The sequence below is a fragment of the Saccostrea cucullata genome, unplaced genomic scaffold (genome assembly GCF_032062105.1).
Source record: "Saccostrea cucullata isolate Sc308-1 unplaced genomic scaffold, CSIRO_AGI_Scuc_v1 ctg168, whole genome shotgun sequence".
NCBI classification, from domain to species: Eukaryota; Metazoa; Mollusca; class Bivalvia; order Ostreida; family Ostreidae; genus Saccostrea; species Saccostrea cuccullata.
In genome coordinates, this window is record NW_026938891.1 from 81,410 (window position 1) to 108,503 (window position 27,094).

Genomic DNA, 27,094 nt, shown 5'->3' on the forward strand with positions numbered 1-27,094 from the left:
ATTGTAAAACTGTTGTAGAAAGTGAAATACATTTCATGATGACTGTCCTTTATATATAGATTTGCGAAAAAAGTACTGTACTTTGAACATCTGTAATTAACGATAACATATTGAAAGAAAATCATTGTAAAGTATTTTGTAATCCTGACAATGCAGTTCATTCTAGAAGACTACGTGAATTTTTATATGAATGTTTTGAATTGCGTTCCAAAAATAAAGGGCAATTATAATATATATATATTTAATGCATTTATTAGCTCATCACTGTCCATACTATACTGCTTACATAATGATTATGTTTAATCTTCAAGTTATAATACACTTCATAGTTGACTTCACTGATCCATTTGTCTTTTGTATGTAACATGGTTGTATGCCAACATGTTTGGTGAATCAATAAAGAAATTGAATTGAATTGAACAACTGACTAACGGTAGTAGTCTCAAACCGTCAAAAATAAATATTCCTATGAATAGTGCATTATGACCGAGTCGAGTGCGAGGTGAATATATAATCTAAATAGTCGTACTACTAACATCAAAAACATAGATTTGATTGTTCATTAAATGATTCAGTGTTAAAAATTCTTTATGCAAACCTTGTCATATTTTGTTTAAAATCATTGAATTCCTAAACGCAATGAGAGGAGAGTTAATATAGATACAGCTAGTTTTACACAGAATAAATAAATTGCAATTTCTTTGAAAAAAGGGATTAACAAGAAAGGCATTTGTTTCGAACATACTTTTAAAAAAATAATATGTGTTATTATACTATGGGTTAAAAAACTTGATTAATTCCGAAAAAGTTACTTTTTCTGTATCAAGCATTGAGACGGGGGGGGGGGGGGGGTTAAGACGTTCAATGAAGATTTTCAATCTAAATTCAGAATACACAAATTATGTTCATGAAAAAAGGGGGAAATTACCCCAACCCCGATTAGAACTATGTACTTGAATATGCCTGCTCACCTCATTGGAAGTTGGGTGTGGAGGAAATAATTATCAATTTACATGTTCTCCATCTACCACTCGAATGTAAATAGGATGTATTTTTAAAAAGGTTGGATCCCAGCCAGTCCGAGAATACACTAAGATAAAATTCAATCAATTCATATCACAAATGATATTTCTCATTTTAAAAATGATCATATTGCGATATATTATTCTAGTTTTTAAAAAATGCAATGTGTAAAAGTATATGAACACATGGTATTATCTTTTATAAAGCCTCCCCAATTTAAAATTTCTTATTCAATAAAAATTAGCAACTTGAAAAGATTTTGATATTATCTACAGCTTAAAATTTCGATTTTTAAAATTAACTGAAATATTTCTTTTGACTTCTGCTAGAAGAAAAGGTTTCTGCTGTAAATACAAGTAAGTTAATGCCCACTTAATCGGCTATTTAGCAGTTATAAATGGGCATTTAGTGCATTATTTTTAAAAGCAATAAGAATAGCACTTTTCAACGATAAAAGGTAATTTTTTAAACAAGGTTTACCACCATTGCTTAATACATCATCATCCTTTCAGCAGCAAAGAACACAACAAATAAATTATAGTTTACAGAAAGTCAGAATGCAATGAAAAATGCTATAAATAATTTAAATTATTCATTATGAATATGCCCGTGCTTTCTTAAAGGCATACATGTTTTAATACTTGGGGGTAAAAAAGGAACTCTAGAGAATAATTGTGAAGGGTATGTTATTCAGTTGGTATAATTAACTATAAGTATATAACCTCTCTCATCAGCAGTGGATCTGTCCTTCCAGTGACCCGCGCTCCAGATTGTCCATTCCACAATTAGGTCAAGGTAAAAATGAAAGCTGCATGGGAAAAAAACTAAGAATTTCTAAATGTATCCTCATATATCCAGTTCAAACTCATTTTCGAATAATATTGTCAAATGAAACCTATGTTAGAAGCCTGTGACCTTTTACTTCCTCAACTTGGAAAAAGAGATGCTCCTTTCTTAACTATATCACTCTCTAAAGAAAGTCCAAGTAAATATGGTTCGTCTGTCTGTCTGTTACATTTTCTCCTTCCCCATACTTCTCTTATATTTTACAAAAGCAGTAGCCAGCATATCTTCTGGAATGATTGGCGGTGCCTTGAAAATTTTTAACCCTTTGAGCAAAATAGGATCAAAGGTGTGTGTGTGTGGGGGGGGGGGGGGGGGGGGGGGGGGGGGGCAACAAAACCCCGGTTCCCTGAACTCCTTTTTATTTACATAATTTGCAGTATCCTATACATGAAGAATATGGAGATAACGAACAGTATCTAAATATCAAAGTCCATTAAACAATACAAAACAGGAGCAGAGCAAGCACGGACCTCCAAAACATCAGAGGTGCATGGGATCAGGTGCCATGGAGGAGTGAGTATCCACTGTTGACCGCTCACATCCGCCGTGTGCTCCATGTTTTGAAATACGATTGGACATGTATATTAAAAATGTACAACTTAAAAGATAGATATTTACACGAGTGTTTTAAATATAAAACAAGAGGCCCATGGGCTACATCACTCACTTGAGTAGCTTTGACAATGCTGTTCTAAACAAGATTTCCCCCTTGTAATACCTAATAAGACCCCACCCTACCCCACGGGACATAATATGGACAATTTAAAATCTAGACTTCCCCAGGATGCTTTCACGTAAGTTTCAGCTTTTCTGGCCCAGTAGTTCCTGAGAAGATTTTAACAGATTTTTCCTAAATAGGTTGTGGTAAAACTTGGATTCCAAATTGTGGCCCCGCCCAAACCCCGGGGATTATGATTTTAACAATTTTAAATCTACACAACCCCAGGATGCTTCCACATAAGTTTCAGCTTTTCTGGCCCTGTGGTTCTTAAGAAGAAGATTTTTAAAGATTTTCCCACAGGCACTTGACATTACTTTTTTTAATAAAAAAATATACCCATTACCTAATAATAAACATGTTTATTATTAGGTAAGGGGTATATTTTTTATAAAAAGAAAAATAAGTAACGTCAAGTGCCTGTGGATTTTTCCTACATATTTCTATATAAAATTTTGATTCCCTAGTGTGGTCCCGCCCAACCGCCAGGGGTCATGATTGAACAATTTTGAATCTACACTACCCTAGGATGCTTCCACACAAGTTTCAATTTTTCTGGCCCAGTGGTTCTTGAGAAGATTTTTTAATGACCCCATCCTATTTTTGTCTTTTCTTGATTATATATCCCCCAATGTTCGGAGACTTGGCCCATTCATTTTAAGAATCTAAATCCCCCTTTACCCAAGGATGCTTTGTATCAAGTTTTTTTAAAATTGGCACAGTGTTTCTTGAGAAGAAGTCGAAAATGTGAAAAGTTTACAGACGGACGGACGATGGACAAAATGTGATCAGAAAAGCTCACTTGAACCTTCGGCTCAGGTGAGCTAAAAACCTGGTTCCTTCAAGTCCTCTTAAATTATTCGCAGTAGCCTGAGTGTCCTGTAAATGTGAATGAAGGTTTCAGAATTTTGATTTTACCACTGGGGACAACTTTAGTCTGAAAATGATGTTATTCTACAAAACTTGGGGCCCGTTTTACAAACGAACTTACGATGAAGGCCAACATTAATTTTGATTGTAACTTTCTGATTTTTATTATATAACGAAAGGTTTGAGAGTCTCTTTAAAAGGAATATTGTAAGATATTTGTAAGATAGCAATTTTAAACAGAATCATTAATGTTTAAAATGTTACAATCAATCCAAGTTCAAATTCCGTTGTAAAACGTGGGCCCTTGGTTCCCTTAACCACTGCAACCAATCCATCTTTGGGAATACAACTGGTGGTGTCCTGTATATGTGGACTAATGTTCCAGAATTTTTATTTTTAACTGAGGAGGCCGAATGGAGTAGAAAAAGTCCATTTTTAAAAAGGATTCTTGTTCCCTGACCTTCTCTTCCATTTCCCAATTCCACAGTGGCTCAGTCACATTTTGGATGACATCAGAGGATGCATGTGACCTGTATTTCAGAACTTTAATTTTAACCTTGTGGGTGATTGGGGTCTGAAAACCATTTCTATTTTTTGTCCCCCGCTGAAAATGGGGGATATTAATATCGGTTTGTCTGTCTGTCCGCCCGTCCGTAGTTCTGTCTGTGCATAACGCTTTCGTTCCCACACGATATCTCAAGAAGCCTTTGAGCTTTTGCAATGAAATTCTACACAAAAACTCTCCATGGCATAAGAAAGTTCCCTATTGGTTCGGAGATCAAAAGGTCAAGGGTCATAAATTCAAAAATTATGTGCGTTTTGACACTTTCCTTTCTGTGGGATATCTCGAGAAGCCTTTAAGCTTTTGCAATGAAATTTTACATAATAACTTCCCATGACCTAAGAAAGACCCCTTTTAATGTTGAGGTCAAAACGTCAAGGTCATAAATTCAAAAATTCTATCTGTTTTAACTTTCCTGTCAGTGCTTTATCTCGAGAGGGTTTTGCGCTTTTGCAATTATGACATTTTATACCACAACTCCCCTTGGCCTAAGGAGGACCCCTATTTATTTTCAATATTTTGAGGGCAAAAAGTCAAGGTCATCAATTCATACATTCTGTGTGTATGTGTGTGTGTATAATGTTCATTTCCGGGCCATATCTAAAGAACCTTTTGATTTTTTTTTTCATTAAATCTATAGTACCATAACTCCCTATGCCCCTCCCGCCCTTCACTTTCTCTTCTTTTTTTCCTTCAGTAGGAGACACAGATTCTCTGCATTAGCTTGTTAGTATTTCCCTTTATGCAAAAGATAAGGCTTTTGATAAATATATTTTAAAAAAATTATTTTATTAGTTCACTGTTGGTTATTAACACTGAACCTTTCAGTCTAATGAATGAACAAAAAGTTTCTTTTGATAAAAGGTATCATATAACCAATATACAATGTTCTCTGTTAAAACTAAAGAATATCATAAAAAAAAAATGTTACAATATGGATAGGCATAAAAGACAACTATTAAAGATACATGAGCAAATTAACACAGAATAACTGTATTATTTATAGATATTTGTCAGACAAAGGAGAGGAATAGTCAAACAACCGTATGATGTTCTCTGATAAAATACACAAAATTGAAGACTATCATACAGAATGTTCCAATATAGCTGCAAATCTGTAGCTCTCTGAAAAAATATATTGATAGACCGGAGAGCTACAGTGCCACCCACTGAAAAAACTGTATATCTATTGCGCACAAAAAAGTTCGCTCAGTTCTCGATTTATTTCTCCATGTTTTTAAACTGTGATCTCAAAATATTACCGGTACCAATCGTGTGTTCCTAACATATTCTTTCGCTGTTTCCACAACCAAACATTCCTCATAATTGTTGTTAATAGTCCTCCTGACCCTGATATTGTAATCATAGAACATTTCGCTTATTTATACTGCCATTTTGGTTTCAATAAGATAATACGGTCCAATATGCTTCATTCAGATGTCAACTACGAAGTACTTGATAGAGGAGAAAGGATTGTTTAAAATCTTCCCTTTTTAGCAACTGGGGTAAGAATTTGAAAGAATTAATCAAGAACCGAGCACTTTTTTGTGCGCAATAAATAAACAGTTTTTTCAATGGATGGCACTGTAGCTCTCCGATCTATCAATATATTTTTCGGAGAGCTACAGATCTCCAGCTAGTTCCAATAGACACTGGTGTACAAAATAAGCACATAGATACAGAATACCAATAAAGATATTAATATTTCTGTCAGTCAAAGGTTATAGGAAAGGTTCATAAAATTCAGATTGAACACAAATTTTTTTTTAATGTGAACTATAATTGTTATGTTCCCATATTATTGTGTTAATATTTTCTTTGTTTACCTGAATACAGTAATGAACCATTGAATAAGAAGAAACTGGCATGAGCAACTTATGTCCCCTTTTCTGCAACGTTCCCAACAAACAATGAGAGATACTGTAGATTGGAAAATAATCACGATAGTTTTAATTTTGCTATGTTCGCAATTCATCATTTTTCCGCGAAATTAAACCCATCGTGAATGCTGTTATTAGTTTTTCAAAATGTTTAAATGCGTACAAGAAATTAAAATTAATTTCTTGCAATGTGAAATTAAAACCATCACATTTGAATTGGTACTTTTTAAGAAATTGTGAAATTTTAATGTCATGAAATTAAAACGACTTACAGTATTCTATTGACTAGCAAAGATTAAAAATTGTGGTACAGACACATGCAAAAAGTATTCGCTCAAAATGACTGCATGTTAACACTGATTATTGCAGTACATGTATGAAAAAATCTACATGCTAAAATTTCAATGAAAATACTTTGAAAATTAAAAAAAACTAATTACTTACGATTTTATACTTCGTAAGGTGTCTAAGTCTGATTACATTTTGAATCTGCTATGGGATGGATCTATACAAGCTTTTCATGTATATCACCTTTGCAAGCCAAGGATTTCCAATCCAAAATCTACTTTGTTGTAGATTTTGGATCCAAAACCCTTGGCTATGGAAAATGTATTCATATTGAGTGTATAAATTATAAACTAAACATATCTCTACACTAGATATATTAAGATTGTTACAAATATAAAGAACTCGTGATTCAACATTGAGCATTCAACAGCTCCACAATAAGCATACAAATATTTCTGGATAAATAGGGAACTAAAATTCAATTCAGCTGGCATTGAAGACATGGCACATTTTAGAATAGGGACATTTTCAGTAAAAGTTTTACCCAGATCTTTTTCAGAACAACACATAAAATAAAAAAGTCTTTGTACATATTTGCCAAAATGTTACAATAAAACACAAAAATGAGCAAAATATATCTTTTAAATCATAATTAAAATTTAAAATCATAAAACAATTTGAAAAGAACAAGGCTGTACTCTTAATAATAATATGGTACACATTTGGTGGGTTAATAGTGGTACCCAACCAATTATAAATAAAGTATACATGTACAATGATAAGTAAGCACAATATTTTGGGGCAAAAACCAGCACTAATTAATAATCAATATAATTAATTTTTAACAAGAGGCCCATGGGCCACATCACTCACCTGAGCACTAAGGGTAGGAAAAAGTAGAAAATGGCTTTTTATTGTAAAGTTTAAATCCAAAAGTAGTCCCATGACCAATCATGGATTTGCTATTTTTTAGAAAATGATTTTTAAAGAATTTTCCTATATATATATCTTTAAAAACTTTGGTCAGCCATTTTGGCCCCGCCCTACCCCTGGGGGTCATGATTTGAACAAATTTGAATCTACACTACTTGAGCATGCTTCCATATAAATATGATGAATTATGGCTTTGTCATTCTTGAGAAGAAGATTTTTAAAGAATTTTCTTATATGTTTCTATGTAAAACTTTGGTCGGCTATTTTGGTCCCGCCCTACCCCGGGGGGTCATGATTTGAACAAACTTGAATCTACAATACCTGAGCATGCTTCCATATAAATATGATCAACTATGGCTTTGCTATTCTTGAGAAGAAGATTTTTAAAGAATTTTCCTATATATTTCTATGTAAAAGTTTGGTCGGCCATTTTGGCCCCGCCCTACCCCGGGGGTCATTATTTGAACAAATTTGAATCTACACTACCTGAGCATGCTCCCATATAAATATGATGAATTATGGCTTTGTCATTCTTGAGAAGAAGATTTTTAAAGAATTTTCCTATATATTTCTATGTAAAACTTTGGTCGGCCATTTTGGCCCCATCCTACCCCCGGGGGTCATCATTTGAACAAACTTGAATCTACACTACCTGAGCATGCTTCCATATAAATATGATGATTTATGGCTTTGTCATTCTTGGGAAGAAGATTTTTAAAGAATTTTCCTATATATTTCTATGTAAAACTTTGGTCGGCTATTTTGGCCCCGCCCTACCCCGGGGGGTCATGATTTGAACAAACTTGAATCTACACTACCTGAGCATGCTCCCATATAAATATGATGAATTATGGCTTTGTCATTCTTGAGAAGAAGATTTTTAAAGAATTTTCCTACATATTTCTATGTAAAAATTTGGTCGGCCATTTTGGCCCCGCCCTACCCCCGGGGGTCATGAGGATGTTTCCCCATAAGTTTCATCTTTCCTGGCACAGTGGTTCTTGAGAAGAAGATTTTTAAAATATGCCACTAAATTTTCATTAATTCCCAATTATCTCCCCTTGAATGAGGGCGTGGCCCTTCATTTGAACAAATTTGAATTCCCTTTACCCAAGGATACTTTGTGGCAAGTTTAGTTGAAAGTGGCCCAGCGGTTCTTGAGAAGAAGTCGAAAATGTGAAAAGTTTACAGACAGACAGACGGACGCCAGACAAAATGTGATCAGAAAAGCTCACTTGAGCCTTCGGCTCAGGTGAGCTAAAAAGCTCAACAAACAAAACAAATGTAATTCAACCTTGGAAGACAAAATGGAAAAATTATCACAATGATGGATAACTCAAAATATCACAGCACCTACTATACATGTTGATTAAGGTGAACACAATAATCATCTGAACAAGATAGTTCAATTCTCAGTTAACCTTGGACTTTCAGTAAGGCGTGGCATTCTCGGCACTTAGTAATAAGCGTCTGTCAAATGATGAATATATTCTCATTGGTTAAGAAATTCATAACATCAGGAACTTTAAATTGTTGTTGACAATGATGAGATTTGACTTAAACCCCACTTCTCTGCCAAAAGAGACACTGTATTACATTCGCAGATTTTCTATCCCACGTATATTTCAACAGTGAATGAAAGCTGTGTATATTTCAGACGGTAACTATGTAACATCAAGAATACCACGCCTTACTGAAAGTCCAAGATTAACTGAGAATTGTACTAAATTCTCACGGTGGAATGTACCGGGTATTGAATTATATAATGAGCAGATCAACTGAACCTTGGTGTTCATGTTCTTATGACTTTGAGCCCTTGTTATTACCCATAATTCATTGAAAATAAAGTCATCCTGGATCATATTGACATCATTTCAAGAAATGTGCAAACCTACCCTCATAAGGATGTAGTTTTCTATCTTATTCTTTAATTGAGCTCTCAGATATTACACAAATCAAAGGAAACCTGAAACCTTGCTTGAGCCCCAGAAGTACCTGGAACTGGAATAACACATCGAACACTCTCTAGTGTTTTCCACTATGACAGCACAGTGAGCTACACATTAGCTACACATTAGGAATGCTGCAGTGACGACAGGACTCCATTAGGCTAGAGCGGTGCATTTCCACTTGTATTGTTGTGAAGATAAACTTGTATTTTGTCCTCAACATCTTAGAAGTCCTTTCCAGAATTTTCTGATGATCATTTGAGCCATCTGAAATTCATTTAAAGTTCTAATGTATATAAATATTTCCATTTCTATTTTTTTCTCTGTGATATCTCCTTGAAAGTTAGCGGAGTTGATTTCTTGATAATTCTACCTGAATGTAAATTAGGCAGGTCAATAGGTCAGAAGCTATGGAGGTCTAATATGCATGCAAATCTGGTGCGCATCTGTCTCTGTGTCCGACATAAAGGAGGCCAAATATGCATGTAAATCTCTTGCGGCTGCCTTTGTATATTTGACGTCAGTGGGCGAGGACTATTAAAATTGGCATGGGAGTCCTCGTGTAATTCAAATCTATGTCTACATTTCTAAAATCTAAATCTACAATTTTATTTCACAATGAAATGGAAATATAAGGAATCACTTTCTAGTTATTATAGTATGCCTGGGACATCAATGATAGTGGGAAACATGGGATAATTTATGCAAAAAGGGCTTCACCCGTTATGCAAATTATCCCATGTTTCCCACTATCGTTGATGCCCTGGCAAACTATACTAAGTAGACAGTGATTCCTTAAATCATTTCACACCATACATGACGGTATTGTTTTAAAATTTGTATATTCTAGTTAAACTGTAACTTGACTTCATGGACAAGACTCAGTCTAATTAAAATGAGATCTTTGTGTAGCGATTCCCTATTTTACTTAATATATGAAAATATAAGTACTTCGTTTTTATAAAGGCTCCCAATTCAAGGTCTAGAATACAGTGGAGTCTCACTGCACGTACTGTCTCTGCTTTTTTCTAGTGAGTGTTGACAAGATTTATTGTTACCATTGTAAACAATGGGATCTGTGCGTGTACCTGTTGTTGTCATGACAACAACAGGTGCAAAGATCTATATGCTTCTATGTAAACAAGAATTTGTAAGCTCCCAATTTATGATATTTTATAAACCAACAAGATCTATGACTGATTGTTTGTGAAAGATGGCTTTTGTAGAAAAGCAGTCGATTTATCAATAATTAAGCAGCAGACAAGAGATGGAGTGTAAAAGCAGCAGAGTTCTGCCTAAAGCAGTTGAGTTCACATGTATGGTTATTGTTGACACACCAAAAAATGAAAGACAAGCTAAGGAATCAGGAAATCCAGCATCTCTCTTGTAGAAAATCTTTTCAAATTTCTCTTTTTATTTGTTTTAAAATCATATAGAGACCTGAACAGATTAGATTTTCTAAAAGCAATGCTGTGAAATCAATAGTGAATTTAGATTCATTCTCTTTTCTTGTAAGCCTAAACCCACTGAGACATTGACGCAGACTTACCAATGGAGATATGCACTGTTACTGCATTCTTATCCACAGTCAGGGCCCACAATGCCAGACTATGGGCAGACGTAACTCCAGGAATTGATTTGATATCATTGAGCACTTTGTGGTATTCAATATCTTTTGGCACAGCTGGAAAAAAAAGTTAGGAAAATGAAAAATTCTTACATTAAATTACAAAGGGAGAAATTAGTGAGGAGAGATGAGAAGTGTATTAATTTTTCGAATTCAGTGTAAAAAAAAAAACAATTTAAACTTTCTTTTCAATTGTAAAGAAATAAAGTTCTTATATGTTTAAACTATTTCACCTGGTATTCTATATAGCTATCAGAAAAAGCGTTACCTTGTTCAGGATACTTTATGATAAGCAGGTATTTATATAACTGAGTCCTTGGTAGTAAACTAGGTTATTGTCATCTGGAGTGCAATCTTGTTTCCCATAATAATATGAATTTTGTTCCTTGGGACTTTAATATCTCTCTAAACCACAGAGTTTAAAACAAATCAAGTCTTCCCTTATCTCCATAAGGAGATGAAGAGTGTTCCTCAGAAATTTTGTAGAGATAAATATAAGTACACAAAAGTAAATGGGTCACCAAATCTTAATCTACCCTATCACTACAATCAGTAGGGATGTGAACAATGTTTCTTAAAACTTTTAATAAAAAAGATTGCAACTACACATATTACAGAATTGTACAGATAGAGCAAATGTGGCCCCCTCTCTGTCTATAGATGTAATGGTGTATTCCCTAATGACCTGTATACATCAATAAAAAGAGGCCTGTGGGCAGCAACACTCACCTGAGTTACTTGGACCCAACTCTTCAGAGGAAGATTTTAAAATTTTTTCCCTCTCTTTACCAATGAAATTTTAACATGAATAAACAATCACACATTGTTCACTGTTGACAAAATCGATCATGAAAGCTTTCTTGAGTCTTCATCTCAGAGGAGCTTAAAATATTATTATCAGGGGTTTGTAGGGATTTATTTATGTGGTGAAAAAGATAAAATACTAAAGTTAAAAAAAATAATCATGGAAGACCTGAATTCTTTCCTCAAAACAACAAAATTAAAACTCCATAAAAATTGGTGATTTCACAGAGGCCCAGTTCTTCAGACGATTTTTAGAAGATGCCACCAAATTTTCACCATTTCTTAACCCCCCCCCCCCCCCACACACACACACACACTTTTGAAAGAGGACTTGGTGAAATAACCATTCTGTTCATTCAAGGATGCTCTATAAGAAGTTAGGTTAAAATTATCCTGGTGGTTCTGGAGGAGTTGATAATGTTGGATAGATGGATGCTACATATACCAGAAAATCTCCCAAGCGTTCTGCTCAGGTAAGCTAATATTTGCAGATTGACTCAAATATAATCTTACCTTCAATAACCACATGAAGTGTGTCCCTTAGCACCTTGACTGTGGTAATCATGACTAGAATGGAGAAGATAAACGTACAGATGGGGTCAGCCAGTTTGTACTCCTCCCCATCCTACAACATAGAACAGAGAAGATAAACATATAGATAGGGTCAGCCAGGATACGAAAGGTCAAGGTCAGAATTTTTTTCTGTAGAAAAATCTCTCACCATTTTGTAACAGTGAAATGAAGTTTGATGAAATATTTTGAATGGTCTTTTAGACACTCATTGGTAAACATAAAATAATGAATAGTAAACTAAAGTAATGTTATAGGGAGGTCAAGGTTTGAAATAATTAAAAATTGAAAAAATCTCATCAATATGAATTAGTGTACGAGTTATGAAAATAACATCTTCAACATATTTGAAAATGGGCTAAATGCGAAATATAGAATATCACAATGCTGTTTTGATCTCAGCCCGAGAGATTGGTATCAGCCCAAGCAAGGTCTTAACCTAGTTATTAACAAGAACTTGTATGTGTACATAGATAAGTTTTAGTTTTCAAGAAAATTTTATCAAGTACTCTTGTCTGAGGTAACTACAGCGAAATCTGAACTGAAAAAACTGTTCTCCCCTTTCTAGCTTATTGGAAGCATTGATTTAAAAAAAAGCATAGTCTATAAATCCATATACATGTGTATGTTGATAATTTCGAATTGATCTATGTGCTTTTAGGTACTCTTTGGAAAACCAATATCTGCTCCACTGTCAGAACTTTAAAAGCAGTACATCATATTACGGAACATTGATTCCGGTAAAACACAACTATCATTTAAACTATTGATCAAACTCTTTCTTTATGCTGGTATAATTCAAATACCTTTTAATCAGTAATCAACAACATCTGTTACGATAATGCATACACAGAGTGAAATCATTGTACTACTCAGTACTTTATAATACTGTATCTCCACAAAACGAATGTTACCTAGAGGTTTAATTACTTAGATGACAAGGCTTTAGAGATAAAACCTGAAAGGGCAAACTATTTTGAGTAAATTTTTTAAATTAGTTTGAGGATGAAGTTACTGAGAATTTTTGTAAAAGATATAAATGTAGATCACTGTCAAATGCATGGAATTGTCAAAGAATTAGTATACACTGTAGTTGTCTCATATTTGTAGATATATAGTCTCAAGCATGAGAGAGATATGATGATAAATCTTGCTGCTGCTACATTAAATTACGTGTACTGGGTATTCTCTAGGGGAAAATGGTACTACATTATTTCTTGAGTGAATTTAAAAAAAAAATATATGGGTGTAAAATTCTCATTTTTAGATGTTGTCGCTGTAAACTTGTTTAAATAATCTTGAATAAATGTGATGTGTACTATTTAAATACTGCATCTTCCATGTGTTTTACTTTGCCTAGATTTAAGAAACTGCATGCACTTTTGCACAAATGAATTAAATCCACTTTGAGCAGAGGTATATTTTTTTTTGAAGATTTAAAATAAATAAAAGTTTAAAGGGAAGGAGGGGGCTTTAAATATATTTTATTTAAATTTACTTATAAAAGCTGTTTCTTATCTTCTTATATCCAGGGGGAAAATGACAAATACTCTCTTGAACTGAAAATTTGTGGAAGATCAAATTCTTTTTTCCCTTTATAGGTATATAAATATGATGAGATCTGATTGATAATTTGAGTGTAAACTTACTGTGAATTTGATAATAAGAGCAGCTATGAGCACGCCTAAACTTTGGATAATGTCCCCTATAACATGTATAAAAGCTGCTCTGATGTTAATGTTTTCGTGTTTTGTGACCGGACTCTCCATTTCTGCATCACCAGAGAGCGCCAGGTCTTCCTCACTAGCAGGACTAAGTAGTGGACTGTAGGCAATGTCCGGCCGGTCACTGTTTATGGTCAGGGAATTGTGGGAGTGACCATGTGAATGTCTGTTACCATGGGAATGGCCGTGTCCATGGGAATGACCAAATCTCAGATGTGACGTGGCTGAACCACACTTCTGGGAAATCAAAACGACTCCCATTCTAAAAAGAATTAAAATTGAAATTCAATTAAAAGAATTTAATAATGTATGTAAAACTGCTATTCAATTGATACAAAAAATCAAAGTACTGATCATGTGCAGAATCCAAGGCCCAATAATAATGCTTGTCAAAAATGCCACATAAACAATGTGAATGACAAAGATCATATCCAGTCATAATATCAGACAGACCTTTCTATTGTACATTTACGATTCTAATTAGAACACTCATGCTTTAATTTCCTTGCCATATTTATAGAATTAATGTAAATATATTGAATTAACTTAAATCTACATAGAGAGAGTTCTCTGTATGTGATATCTGTTATTTTATATTATTTACCCAACTGCAAAAATCTGAGAAAATGGAATTGGTGTATCATTCAGTTTCATCATGGCATATTTAATTCCAAACTTTTTTTTTATCAGAAAAATGACTATAAACTTGAAAATTTGATTGATACACTATTTGCTATATGTATTTTAGGTGCTTTTTCATAAAGTTTGAGGACTGTGATTTAATTTTGATCCCTACAAATTTGCCATGCCATGCTGGCAACACAAAAAGTTTGGAAAATGCAATGTTTTCAGGAAGGTTTGCAATTTCTTATGGAGGTAGCAGGTCCATTTTAATTTTAAGCTTAACAGCTCAGATTCATAGAGGAGGCAATTAAGTCTACTCAACTGGTCGAACCGTTCCCCAAAGAATTAAGTTAATTTTATGAAAGCTAAATACTTTATTTACATACATTGGGATGGGACCCTTTACCATGAAGTTTATATTTTTCTGACAGATGAATGAACCACATGAACTATACATTGAAGCACTAAATGTATGCAGAAACACTAATTGAATGCAGAAACCATTCACCTTAAGAGGTCTGCCACATAATGACAGTACATGTACTATGTATTGTTACATTAACTAAATGCACACCTTAGTTCATTACAATATACCTTTTAATTTTTTAATGACAGTTTTCATGCCAAATTCATTTAAAAACATAAAGGAAATCAAACCTCTACTGTACATCTGTATGCAAACAATTGTTTAAATATTTCTTCTGCAGTTGGATGTATCATAAGACTTAGCTATAATATATGTATGTAATTATGTTCCCCAAACGAAGTTGGGGAACATATTGTTTTTACTCTGTTTCTTATTATTATTATTATTATTATTCCTGGGAAAATTTTGTCTTTGAGTGATCTTGTAAACTACACATCCGACTTAGGTAAAACCTTTTTAGGGTCACTAGGGATGTTATGTAGATTTGCCGAACGAAGGTCATTTTGCGCGCACGTGCTTGCAAGAGCGAGCACGTGCAACACGTTAAATGGCCAATATAAGGTATATTGACTTAACTTTTCTATTTTTTGATGAAATGCTTTGAAACTCATAATGTAAGGATATATTAGTAGTATAGACAAGATGACATGGTCAAAATAGCAAGATCTCACGCGCATGCACGTGCGCTTTGCTCTGATTGGCTGAAACTAAAGTCTCAATATCTTTCTTGTTTTTTGACGAAATCCTTTGAAATTTTCAAAATAGCCATGCATTACGATATCCTACAACATGATATATAGCAATTATCATGAAAACACGTGTATGCACGTGTGCTGCAATCTGATTGGCTGAAACTTCAAATAGCTATAACTCCCTTGGTTTTCAACCAAACAGGATGGGTTTTGGAACATAGATACATATAATGGAATTCTACAAGAGGGTATGGTCACCATGCACATGCATACACGTGCGTGTACTTGCGCTGCAATCTTATTGGCTTAAACTTAAAACAGCTATAACTCCCTTGATTTTCAACCAAACAAGATGGGATTTGGAGCATAGATATATATAATGGACTTCTACAAGAAGGTATGGTTACCATGCACATGCATACATGTGCGTGTACGTGCGCTGCAATCTAATTGGCTGAAACTTTAAATAGCTATAACTCCCTTGGTTTTCAACCAAATGGGGTGAGATTTAGAACATAGATAGATGTAATGGACTTCTACAAGAAGGTATGGTCACCATACTCATGTATGCACGTGCATGCACATGAAATAGGTAAAATAAAAAATACACTTGAATGAGCGGGGTTTTTTTTATACTTTTGGCCAGGATTAAATACTTTGATATTTAACATATTAAAATATATAGATCGTGTAGACAATATGATATGGTCATTACGCACATGCATTAACATGTGTAAGTGTGCAATGATAAAATTTGAATGAAAATAGTACACTTTTGGGTAAACGTTTTTAAAGTCTCAAATGCATAGAGTTTGTCTTATTTAATTACGCTTACAGGGAATATGACTATAAAATAAGACAAGCTTGGGGAACATATATGTATGTACAATTAGCACTAGTTTCAACCAATTTGCTACAAACAACAGATGCTACCATAATGTTTAAATCTGATGCTTTAGTGTCTAATGGGATTTCACCAAGTTCATTCAACAACATGTTTATTCCCCAACAGGATATAAAGTAAAATGCACATTCTGGTCCTCAGGTAATTGTGTATCTCACAGGTACATGAATTCAATCATAAATGTACAAAAATAACCTGCTTCCTGGTTGAATACATCTTTCTCGGATAACCATTACTGTTTATATATATATTTCTGTATCGAGGAAGAATAGTCAGCTCATTTCAGAATAAAATGAATGTTAATTATATTAAATAACTAATTTCTGTTTCTCTAACTCCCTATAGCAACTCCAGGAAGACTGGGGTCTGGGGAGCTTTTTCTCAAACCAACCTAACATGGTAGAAATGATAAAAAAAAAAAAACATCCAGGTATTCTCACATTCTTTAATGCAAGTTTAAAACAATTTTCAACAATGATAGCCACACCTTTAAATCCTGTGTTTTAGAAACAATCCAACACAAACACTTTCTATTGCATGGAAACCAATTTAAAATCAACTGACTTTGTTATCTTAAAGATGTCAGAATTTTATTTAGTGAACATCGTTCAACATCATGGTGAAACCAGCTCTCAATTGATACAGATAGATATCCAAAAACATTATATATATAATTTTCTTAAGTATTTTTAAATACTCCTCTGTTGTAAGATGTACCATATGGCAAGCTTTAATATATGTATGTAATTTCAACTAATTTGCTACAAACAACAGACGTTACCATAATGTATCAATCTGACACTGTAGTGTCTAATGGGATTTCACCAAGTTCATTCAACAAATTGTTTATTCCCCAACATGATATAAAGTAAAATGCACATTCTGGTCCTCAGGTAATTGTGTATCTCAGAGGTACAGGAATTCAATCATGTACAAAAATATAAACCCCCTGTTTATAAAACTTACATAGTTACATGTATATGCTTTCTGGTTGAATACATCGTTATGAGATAGCCATTACTGCTAAAAGTTAGCTCATAATATTTCAGAATAACATGAATGCTTCTACAAACATATGCTAAATAACTAATTCTTAATCTTGTTTCTCCAACTCCCTAAAGCAGTTCCAGCTAGGAAGACTAGGGTTTGGGGAGCTTTTTCTCAGACCAACCCAACATCTTATAAAAATATACCACAGTAATCCTCACATTGGCAAAATTTAAACAATTTTCAAAAGTGAAAGCCACACCTTTTGATCGTGTGTTTTAGAAACAACCCCAGACAAATACTTTATAATGCATGGAAACCAATTTAAAATCAATTGAATTTGTTATCTCAATCTTATTTGGAGAACATGGTGAAACCAGCTCTTGATTCAGATATTGATATCACAAAACAATTTTCTTCAACATGTTTAGAAAAAAAAAACAGCTAAAAGCAATTTTAACATGATATTTCCGCCGCCATTTACTCATACAAAAAAGCGTAAACCAGTTTTATAGCTTTACCATGTTTATAAACTCTAGTCAGAAAAGAATCCAAATCCAGAAAAAATTAAAAAAGACACTGTGCTCCATTATAGAATGATTTGTTTTTATGTCATGCATATACTGGTACAGTGATATGGGATCTTGAGTTCCATAATCTAATGTTTCATTTTAGAGATATAAAGAAGGTTGATCTTTATTTCTAGGATTCAAAGTCAACTGTGAGATGTGGCAAACTGTGCAATCGATGAGACCATACATGTAATAAACCAAAATCCTTGTTGCATTATACAACATGATGGTAAAAAATCCCTCACTGTAAAATGGACCTTGTCGTGAATTTGTCATCTGAATAAGAGATGCTTCAGATCTGAACAGTTGTCTATACTCACATGACATTGAATATAACTCCTGATACAGCGGTAGCCAGCATGTAGGTGGGCTCGACAGAGGTGTAGTCTCCTGTCACAATCCTCTTACCCGCTGTGTAACACAGTATCCCCGTCACCAACCAAATCATCAAAATGCTGATCAGTGCTCCAAGTACCTCTATAGGGAAAAAAAAATAAATTTCTAAGCTAGGAATCTTTTTGCAAAACTGTCTACCATATAAGTTTAGAGTGGATGAATGACTGGTCACTGTCTATAAATGATGTGTCAATCACAAGACTAGGTCAAGTTGATCATTGACAAGAAAACTCTAGGTCTCCAACAATACTATTATCTGAACCAACCTATTCTGTAGTATCCCATGGACATCTTCTTTGAAGCTGGTTTTCTTGAGAGGTAGAGAGCCAATAAGCTGATGAGGAAGCTAATGAGATCACTAGCTAGGTGAGCAACATCAGTAAACAAGGCAACACTGTGTGAGAACACACCACCTAGAAGTAGAGCAAAACCTTCACAGAAAATGGTGGTTTACTTTAAGTGATATTATGATAATAATAAGGGCCAAAATTCTTGGCAGCCAAATGTGCTGTAGTCTATTTAAGTGGAATTAGTTCCTACGTTAATTTATTATAAATACTATAAAATTTATTTTCATCTTACTATGATGACAATATTATTTTCTAAGAATAAATGTTGCATAGCAGTCAGATTGAGCTATTAATTTAACTGAATTCTTCCATTTTTTGGCAAAATTTACTTACATATGCCATATTATTTTAATCTTGCATTGCCACAAAAAATGTGTGTTTGTCAATCATGAGTGTCTAGCCTAAGGCCATGACCACAACTGTCTGCATGGGCAAGCTTTTCTTTGAAACATTTTATGAATAGCACAAATAAAGTGAACATACATGTACCTCTCACTATATTGTTACATAATAATATTTACACATTTATTATTTCAAAAGCATAAGAATGATTATTAATTCTGATGAAATTCAACTTTTGCATTACAAGTTATTTAAATTATAATTTGCATATGAAGTTAATTAAAAAAAAGGAACAAAAATAATTGTTGTATCAGGACAGTCTAACCTTATACACATTCAGTATAACAATACACCTACCGATAATTTCCCCTATCATGAAGATAACACAGATAACACTGATGGCTATTAACTGATTCCTGGCCACCCTGTCCACCTGCGCAGGTGTGTCCTGGTGACAGTGCCACATCGAGTCCTCCTCCTCCAGTGGAACCATAGTTCCATTCTGATGACCATTATATTCACTATAAAGTCCATCAGAATACGTGGACAGCAGTCTGTCACTTTCCCTAGAATCAGCATCGTTTCTAATGACTCTTTCATCACCTATTTCTGTCGGGGGGATTTCCTGTTGTGCATCTTCCAGTAAATCGAGTTTAGGCATCGTAGAATCACGTGCACTATTCCATACAAAATCGTTTTCGCTGTCACTATCTTGAAACAATAAATCGTCACGCTCCGCCTCCCTCGGCCACAGATGATTTGACGTTTCTACATTATAACTATCTTCTGCCTTATCGACCTCAGCACTGACAAATGGGCCGATCTCCATAGCTGGCCTGGGGTTGTTTGTATCACGTGCTGTGTTTTCTGTGTGTTTTTGCGTCGATTGTACAAAGTTGTAAACACTGTTTTCTTTTGACGACATCGGATTGGTCAAATCATCCAAATTGCCACGATTTGACCCTTCTGCCATTTTGAACTGATAAGAATCACGTGGTCAATCACATGATTTTGAAAAAATGATGTTTCGGCGGTAAGATGATCAACAAAGAGAGAGAACTCTTATTGGTTAAGAAACTCTATTGAAAGAAAAAACTCAGTCTGTTTAATGGGCTACGTTTACTATGTTACTACGCCAGTAAACAACAGAGTATCAGAAGAGCTGATTTTAATCAGACTGAGGAAAATTTAAAAATAGAACAAGATGCTTATGACCATGGGCCACATCGCTCACATGAGCACACGTATTATGGCTGTGGCTAGGATTGATTGATTGATCGTATGTTGTCGCTCATATGGAGACACCACCAGTTTCCGGTGGAGAGCTGCAAATTTTGTCCTCCCTATATTCAGCGCTTACGGCCATTGAGCAGGGAGGGATCTTTTTCGTGCCAGCACCAACTCTACACGTCCCACAGTGGGATTCGGATCCGTGACACTGTGGCTAGTACTGTGGCTAGGTAAAAGCAAATAAAATCGGTCCAGCATCGTTAAATGCATAAATTGTACAGTACAACCCCTTACTCATTCTAGAGAAGAATTAAGGTTTTATTTTTAAATCTAACTATAGACCTATATTCCAAGGTAAAACTTGCATTGTGGTACCACTTTAACCCCCCCCCCCCCGGGTTAGTGATTTGAGCAAATTTGAATCTACAAAACCTGACGATGATTCCACATGAGTTTCATCTTTCTTGGCACAACGATTCCCGAGAAGATGACATTATTTTTTTTTACTCATTCGTAATTATCTTCCCTACCCACCCACTCCCCGGTTTCCGATGCCTATGGTGTACTAACCATATTTGGATTTTGGACCCCTCAAAATTTTTTGCAAAGAAGACATAGTATAGGCATTGAAGACGACTGGTGTGTATTTTTACACCCCCCCCTTTCAACAGGGACGTTGCAGTGCAGAACCACAAAACTGTACTCTCTGCTTGAGAAAATTCGGAGAGATAAAGCAGAGAGCTACAGATCCATGCATTGTAAAAACCGATTTATGCCGCCGATTTTTTTGTGTCGCTCACTTCTGGTATTAGTTCTTGTAGTTTATACCTTCCTTTGCCCTTAGAATGGTATCCGATCATGCGGGGATTTAGAGCCCCCCCCCCCGAAATTTGCAGAGTTATTTAATGTATATACTAAACCAAGTAAAGGTGACCTTGGACCCCCTAGAAAACGGTGACCCCTCCTCGAAAATACGGATCCATGTGATACTGGTATGAAAAATCATTAGTATGTAGCAAAATATAATGCGTGAGAAGAAGACACTTGCTGTGGCCTTCAACTCGACATTTAGATATATCGACGACGTATTGTCAATTAACAATGGTAATATTTTCATTCTTATGTCGATACAATATATGCTGGTGGGCTTGAGATAAAAAATTCCACGGAGTCTGACACATCTGTTTCAATCATATTGGGATATTTTACTCGAAAAAGACGTTACTGGTAATCTAACAACCAAACTCTATGTATGGCACGCCAAATTCACAAAATTGAGCTAAGCATAGTATCACAGTCGATAAACTATGTTTATCGCTTGTAAACTATAGTTTACGGACTGTAAACTATAGTTAACGACGTTAATCTATATTTTACATTTGTAAACCATAGTTAACAGCTCATTGGCGGATCCAGAGGGGGGGTTCCGGGGGTTGGAACCCCCCTTTATTTTTGTACACACAGAGAAAAAGAGAGAGAAATATATAGAGTGAGAGATAGAGAGAGAGATTTTTTTCCTGTAATATAGATATTTATACTCTAATAATTTGAAAAAATTGAAATCTCTGACCTTTCTGCTCGCTAGATTTGTCGATTTTCGCGTATTTGCTTTCCTTCCTGTGCCTTCCCAACCCCGGCTATGGCCTCTGACCACCCACATGTAGCATGCAAGGAAGATTCCGGGGAACTTTAGCTTAGCCATTTTTGGACCATCTTCAGAAGTAAATAACTTTTAGAAGTATGCATAAGGTATTTTTGATCAAGGAAGAGAAAGGTTTAAATGTTCCCGTAGTATGCAGATGGAGGGGGCTAATTTTTTCTGAGAACAATCTTTTGCTGTAGTTCTATTAATTTTTTGAATTGGTAGCTTCCTCCATATATTTTTTTGCCAGAAAATACGCAGATTCAAGAATTTAAAAGTTATGTACCTAACAGAAAAGTTACAGGAATCCCCCTCTACCCCCTCCCCAAAAAAGATTTTAGAGTGTGGTGCATAGGGGTTTTTTTTGCTTGTCAACTCTTTTTGGAGGTCCCCCTTCTTATAAATGTAGCTACCGACTTGAAGTGGCCTTGGTGTGATTCTATGCATGAGTGGTCGGGGGCACCGACCTGGAACCCCCCCTTTCAAAAATTGCTGGATCCGCCCCTGCAGCTGGTTAACGCGATAATATATGTTTCAGAACCGTAAACTATACTTAACACTGAAAACAATCATTTGCGATTGCAAAACATAGATTATCTGATAAATACAGTTTCACGATTTGTAAACTATGGTTTACAACTCTTAACTATAGTTAACGATATAGTATCACGATTTGTAAAACTATGATGATCAACTCTTAACTTTGGTTCACGATTGTAAATTATAGTTTACAGATGTGAATCTATGTTTATCAACAAAATTTATTGTTGACGTTTTATTACAGACAGATAAACTTAGATTAGCATTCGTAAACTAAAGTTAAAAACCGTTAAATATAGTTTTACAGACAAAAACTATAGTTAACGAATTGTTAACTATAGTTCACGGTTTGTAAACTATAGTTTACAGTCGAACCTAGTTTATCAACTGTGAAACTATGTTTAGCTGATTTTTGTGAATTTGGCATATCTATGATAAACGTGATGACTTTAACTTTTCTATCGTCAACTTCCCTTACTTATACGGCAATATACCTTCATCATCTGCATATGGAGTTTATATATCTCAGTCGATTCGATATGTAAGAGCATGCTCTACGTATGAACAATTTCTAAAACGAGGTAAATTATTGACAAACAAGTTGATGAAACAAGAATTTCAGTTGTCTCGTTTAAAGTCATTATTTTGTAAGTTCTATGGTCGATACAATGACTTTGTCAGCAAATACAATGAAGCGCATTGAAGTGGTAAAAATTTCCGTTTAGATGAAACGTTCTGAGTCATGTTTTGAACGTCAATTACAACATAATGACACGCCCATAATTTTAGAAACGAGAGAGAAATATTCGTCGTATAGTTTTAGGACACCCCATTCTTCGCGACAAGCGATATGAGTTACACTGAAATGGAGCTTTAAAAACATTAGAAGAGAGAGGTAGATACTCTCCGCTTCTGTAAAACACAAATTGCAACGAATGTGTACATATTTTTGAACTTATCATGTCTATTGAAGTTACCACAACACATGTTTCGGTCGAACACGTGTTTACTCGGTATTTATTTAGACCGTCAATTTCATTGGCTATTATATTTATGGAAAACCTGTTCTACAGGTATTCGAATAAACAAATTGATCATTTTATCCATTTCTAAAGAAATGGGCGTGTCATAAGATGACAATAAATGTTCTAAAGATAGCTCAAAACGTTCCATTCGAATGGGAAATTTTACCACTTCAATGCGCTTCATTGTACAATTTATCATGAGTCAAATGCTGACTATGGAACGCCGTCACTGCCTTATAGCAGAACACAACAATTGCACTGCGTCAACCTTCAATTACATTATGTCAACTCCATATGACAGTTACTCACTCAACTATTACATTGTGTTAACCTTCTATTACATTATGTCAACTCTACATGATATTAACTCATACTACTATAGCATTGTGTGAACTTTCCTTTACATTATGTCAACTCTTTATGACAATTGCTCACACTACTATTGCATTGTGTGAACTTTCCTATACATAATGTCAACTCCATATGACAGTTACTCACATTAATATTACATTGTGACAACCTTCGGTTTCATTATGTCAACTCTTTATGACATTTACTCCCACTATTATTTTATTGTGTCAACCTTCCATGGTGACCGCCCAGTATTCCGACGGTCCGATAGTCCGACAGCCCGGTAGTCCGACGTCTTGATAATTTGTAGACTTGTATAACCAATTCCTTCAGCAAAGGGGAAGGATTACACCTTGTCTGTGCTTGGTTTGTATAGAAAGTTGGTATGGAAATTTAAGTATATAATTATGAAGCATTATCACCCCCCCCCCCCACCACCACCACCATCACCACCACCCCCATAAAATAAGTTTTGCTCTGTTTTTTTGTATGCCCCCGTAATCAAAGTATCGGGGATACATAGCTTTTTAATACATTTTTTGCTATACTATGATGAACAGCTTTCTATTTATTAAGTACTAATAAAAATGTTTATTACATTGGTCTAACAATTTCCTTTTTGACCGGCCTGCTGGTCCAACACAAGAATTGTTAGACAGCAACGTTGCTACAAATTTGACCCCAAAGCAATTCAATGGTTTGACTCATATTTAAGGACATATGATACAAACAAAAAAATATTCCTGGATTGGTATATATTTTCGGGCCTTATTTTATCGCAATCGATGCATATAATAGATTTTTAGAATATTAAGAAATTGTAAACTTCTGTGTTGTTCAAAGACCTGCTCTTCTAAAACCATCCTTATTAATCTATACAAATATTTTTTTCATTTTAAATTCCATTTTTGTACAAATTTGAATAAAAAAAATTAAAAACTACGCAGTGAAAGTTATTTATATTACTCATTTAGGAGGGCCGAATATGATTTTATTGTGAGAAAACTACAATAGCGAAACTCTTCATTTTTATACCATGAATAATTCACATTGTTATACCCTTATAAATATCTTTCTATATATCTCTTACTAATAAAAAGTCCAACAAAAGAAATGTTTATTACGTCGGTCTAACAATTTCACTATTGACCGGTCTTACATAAGAATTGTTAGACCGCAACGTCACCTGTCTGTTACGTCACAATTAATAATCATCGTTCAATATCGGTGACGCGAAAATGGCCGAAGTTAAGAGCTATTAAGAGTTGTTGCTAACAGCAAGGTAAGGTAGAAGGGAAGAGTATGTTTTGTGATAGATATTTTTTGTGATATAATAGACTTATAATTCATTTTCTTCTTTCTCAGCTTGATGTTTATATTTACTGAAGAAGCCATTATTTTCCAGATATAATAATTGATAGTATAGCGTGTATTGATAAAATTGATCAATCTTATGTGAGCAGTGAAGGGTTTAACAAAACAGTTATAGACTAGGATTCGGACAACATATGATTTGTTGGACGTGAAGATGAAAATGTTGCCCGAGGCCGCATGTTGCCCTTATACCCAGTCAATAACTGTATATTAACTTCAATGCACATGCACAGTTTGGGGAAAATCTACCGTCCAGTTATTATTAAGGGACCGTCTCAAATACAGGTACATTATACCATAGGATTAAATAGGAAAATGCCAATTTTCGCGCTTTCAAGCAAATTATACAAATACTACAGTATACTTTTTGTTCAAACTAAAATATTTTATGAGTATTACTGTATTGTACATTATATGTAAGAAATATAACATTCTACCGTCTTAGGCTTGTTACCAGAGGGGGCATCTAAAATGGCAAAAATTAACTAATGTTCCTGTTTTTATAGTGTACATGTACTACAAAATATGACGGGCACAAAGGATTTATAAGAAAACATACTTGAATTAATGGAGATATTTGCAAAATCGTTGAAATATAAGTTTTAAAGAATTTTAATTTTGTTCTTAAACTTTTATTTAAATTTTGTTTAATTTTATTAATTGAGCGAAAAAAAAAATGCTCAAAAACAGTAAATACGCTTTATTTTACTATGGTGTGCGAAATGTTGCGCAATGAAAACTACAATCGCCCCCCTTAAACATGGTCTAAGTTGTTATTTTCAAATTCTTTGACAAAAGTTTGTTTGTATCATACGTAAGCCTATTGAGGAACTATCAAAAATTATATTTATGATTTGTTAAAACGAATTTATTTCTTTATTTTAACAATTCCTTAGAATTTGTTATAACAATTTTAATCTCTTGTAACAAATTTGTTTAATTTGTTATGACGAATTCAAAAAGTTTTTATAAGGAATTTAATTTGATTAAACGAATTATAAAATTTGTTATTACAAATTAAATTACATGTATTTAAATAAAAAAATTCTGTAATCTGGTATAACAGATTAAATTCGTTTAAACACATTCAACAATCGGGCCTATAGAAAAATATATATGAATTCGACATAAGATTTCTTGAAGTCGTTTAAACAAATTTAATTTGTTTTAACAAATTTTAAAAAATCGTTAGAATGAATTTAATTTTTGATAAAAATTTTAGAATTCGCTCAAACGAGTTACATTCGTATTAAGAATATTTTGAATTCGTTATATCAAATTCAACAAATTTCTTATAACAGATTAAACTCATTATGACGAATTCAAAGAAATTGTTAAAATGAATCAAATTTGTTAAAACAAATTTGACAATTCGTTCTATCAAATTTAAAAAATATTTTTATAGGTCCTAAATGGCTTCCGTTGTATCATCTGTCCTCAAACTGTAGATTTAAGAGTGTTCAACATGGAAATATATTATCTGCAAAATAGTTAGTCAGAGCGGGAGTGCCACTGGGATAAATTTTATGTCCACTTCTTTTCTTATTTTACATCAATGATCTCCCATTATTCATAGAGAAATCAAGCATTGACTTATTTGCGGGTGACCCCACTCTTCACTTTTCTGACAATAATGTTTCTTCCATTCAAAATATGTTATCCTCGGACATAAGTAACACAAAAAGATGGTGTTATCGTAATCAGATGATTTTGAATAATAGAAAAACAAAATGGGTGTTGATAGACACACATCAAAGACGATCAAAAGTGACGAACCAAAATTTAAATTTACAAATTTCATTGAGAGTGTTACACGTGAAAAATTACTTGGAATTCATATTGAA

At 34.1% G+C, this 27,094-nt stretch overlaps 1 protein-coding gene and 1 long non-coding RNA gene across 2 annotated transcripts; both read right to left on the reverse strand.

The window, feature by feature from the left end:
* Positions 1-4,791: 4,791 nt before the first annotated feature.
* Positions 4,792-8,072, reverse strand: LOC134251717 (uncharacterized). Its single transcript, XR_009988800.1, has 2 exons — positions 5,671-8,072; positions 4,792-5,126 (listed from the first exon to the last, which is right to left on the reverse strand). It is a non-coding gene; the product is annotated as an uncharacterized LOC134251717 (long non-coding RNA).
* A 1,115-nt stretch (positions 8,073-9,187) lies between these two features.
* On the reverse strand, positions 9,188-20,075 carry LOC134251697 (proton-coupled zinc antiporter SLC30A2-like). The gene is made up of 7 exons (XM_062734122.1): positions 19,446-20,075; positions 18,663-18,809; positions 18,321-18,477; positions 13,720-14,056; positions 12,014-12,125; positions 10,619-10,753; positions 9,188-9,336 (listed from the first exon to the last, which is right to left on the reverse strand). Exons 1-7 carry the CDS (start codon positions 20,059-20,061, stop codon positions 9,188-9,190), a joined length of 1,653 nt encoding a protein of 550 aa, XP_062590106.1. The 5' UTR covers positions 20,062-20,075.
* Positions 20,076-27,094: the final 7,019 nt, after the last annotated feature.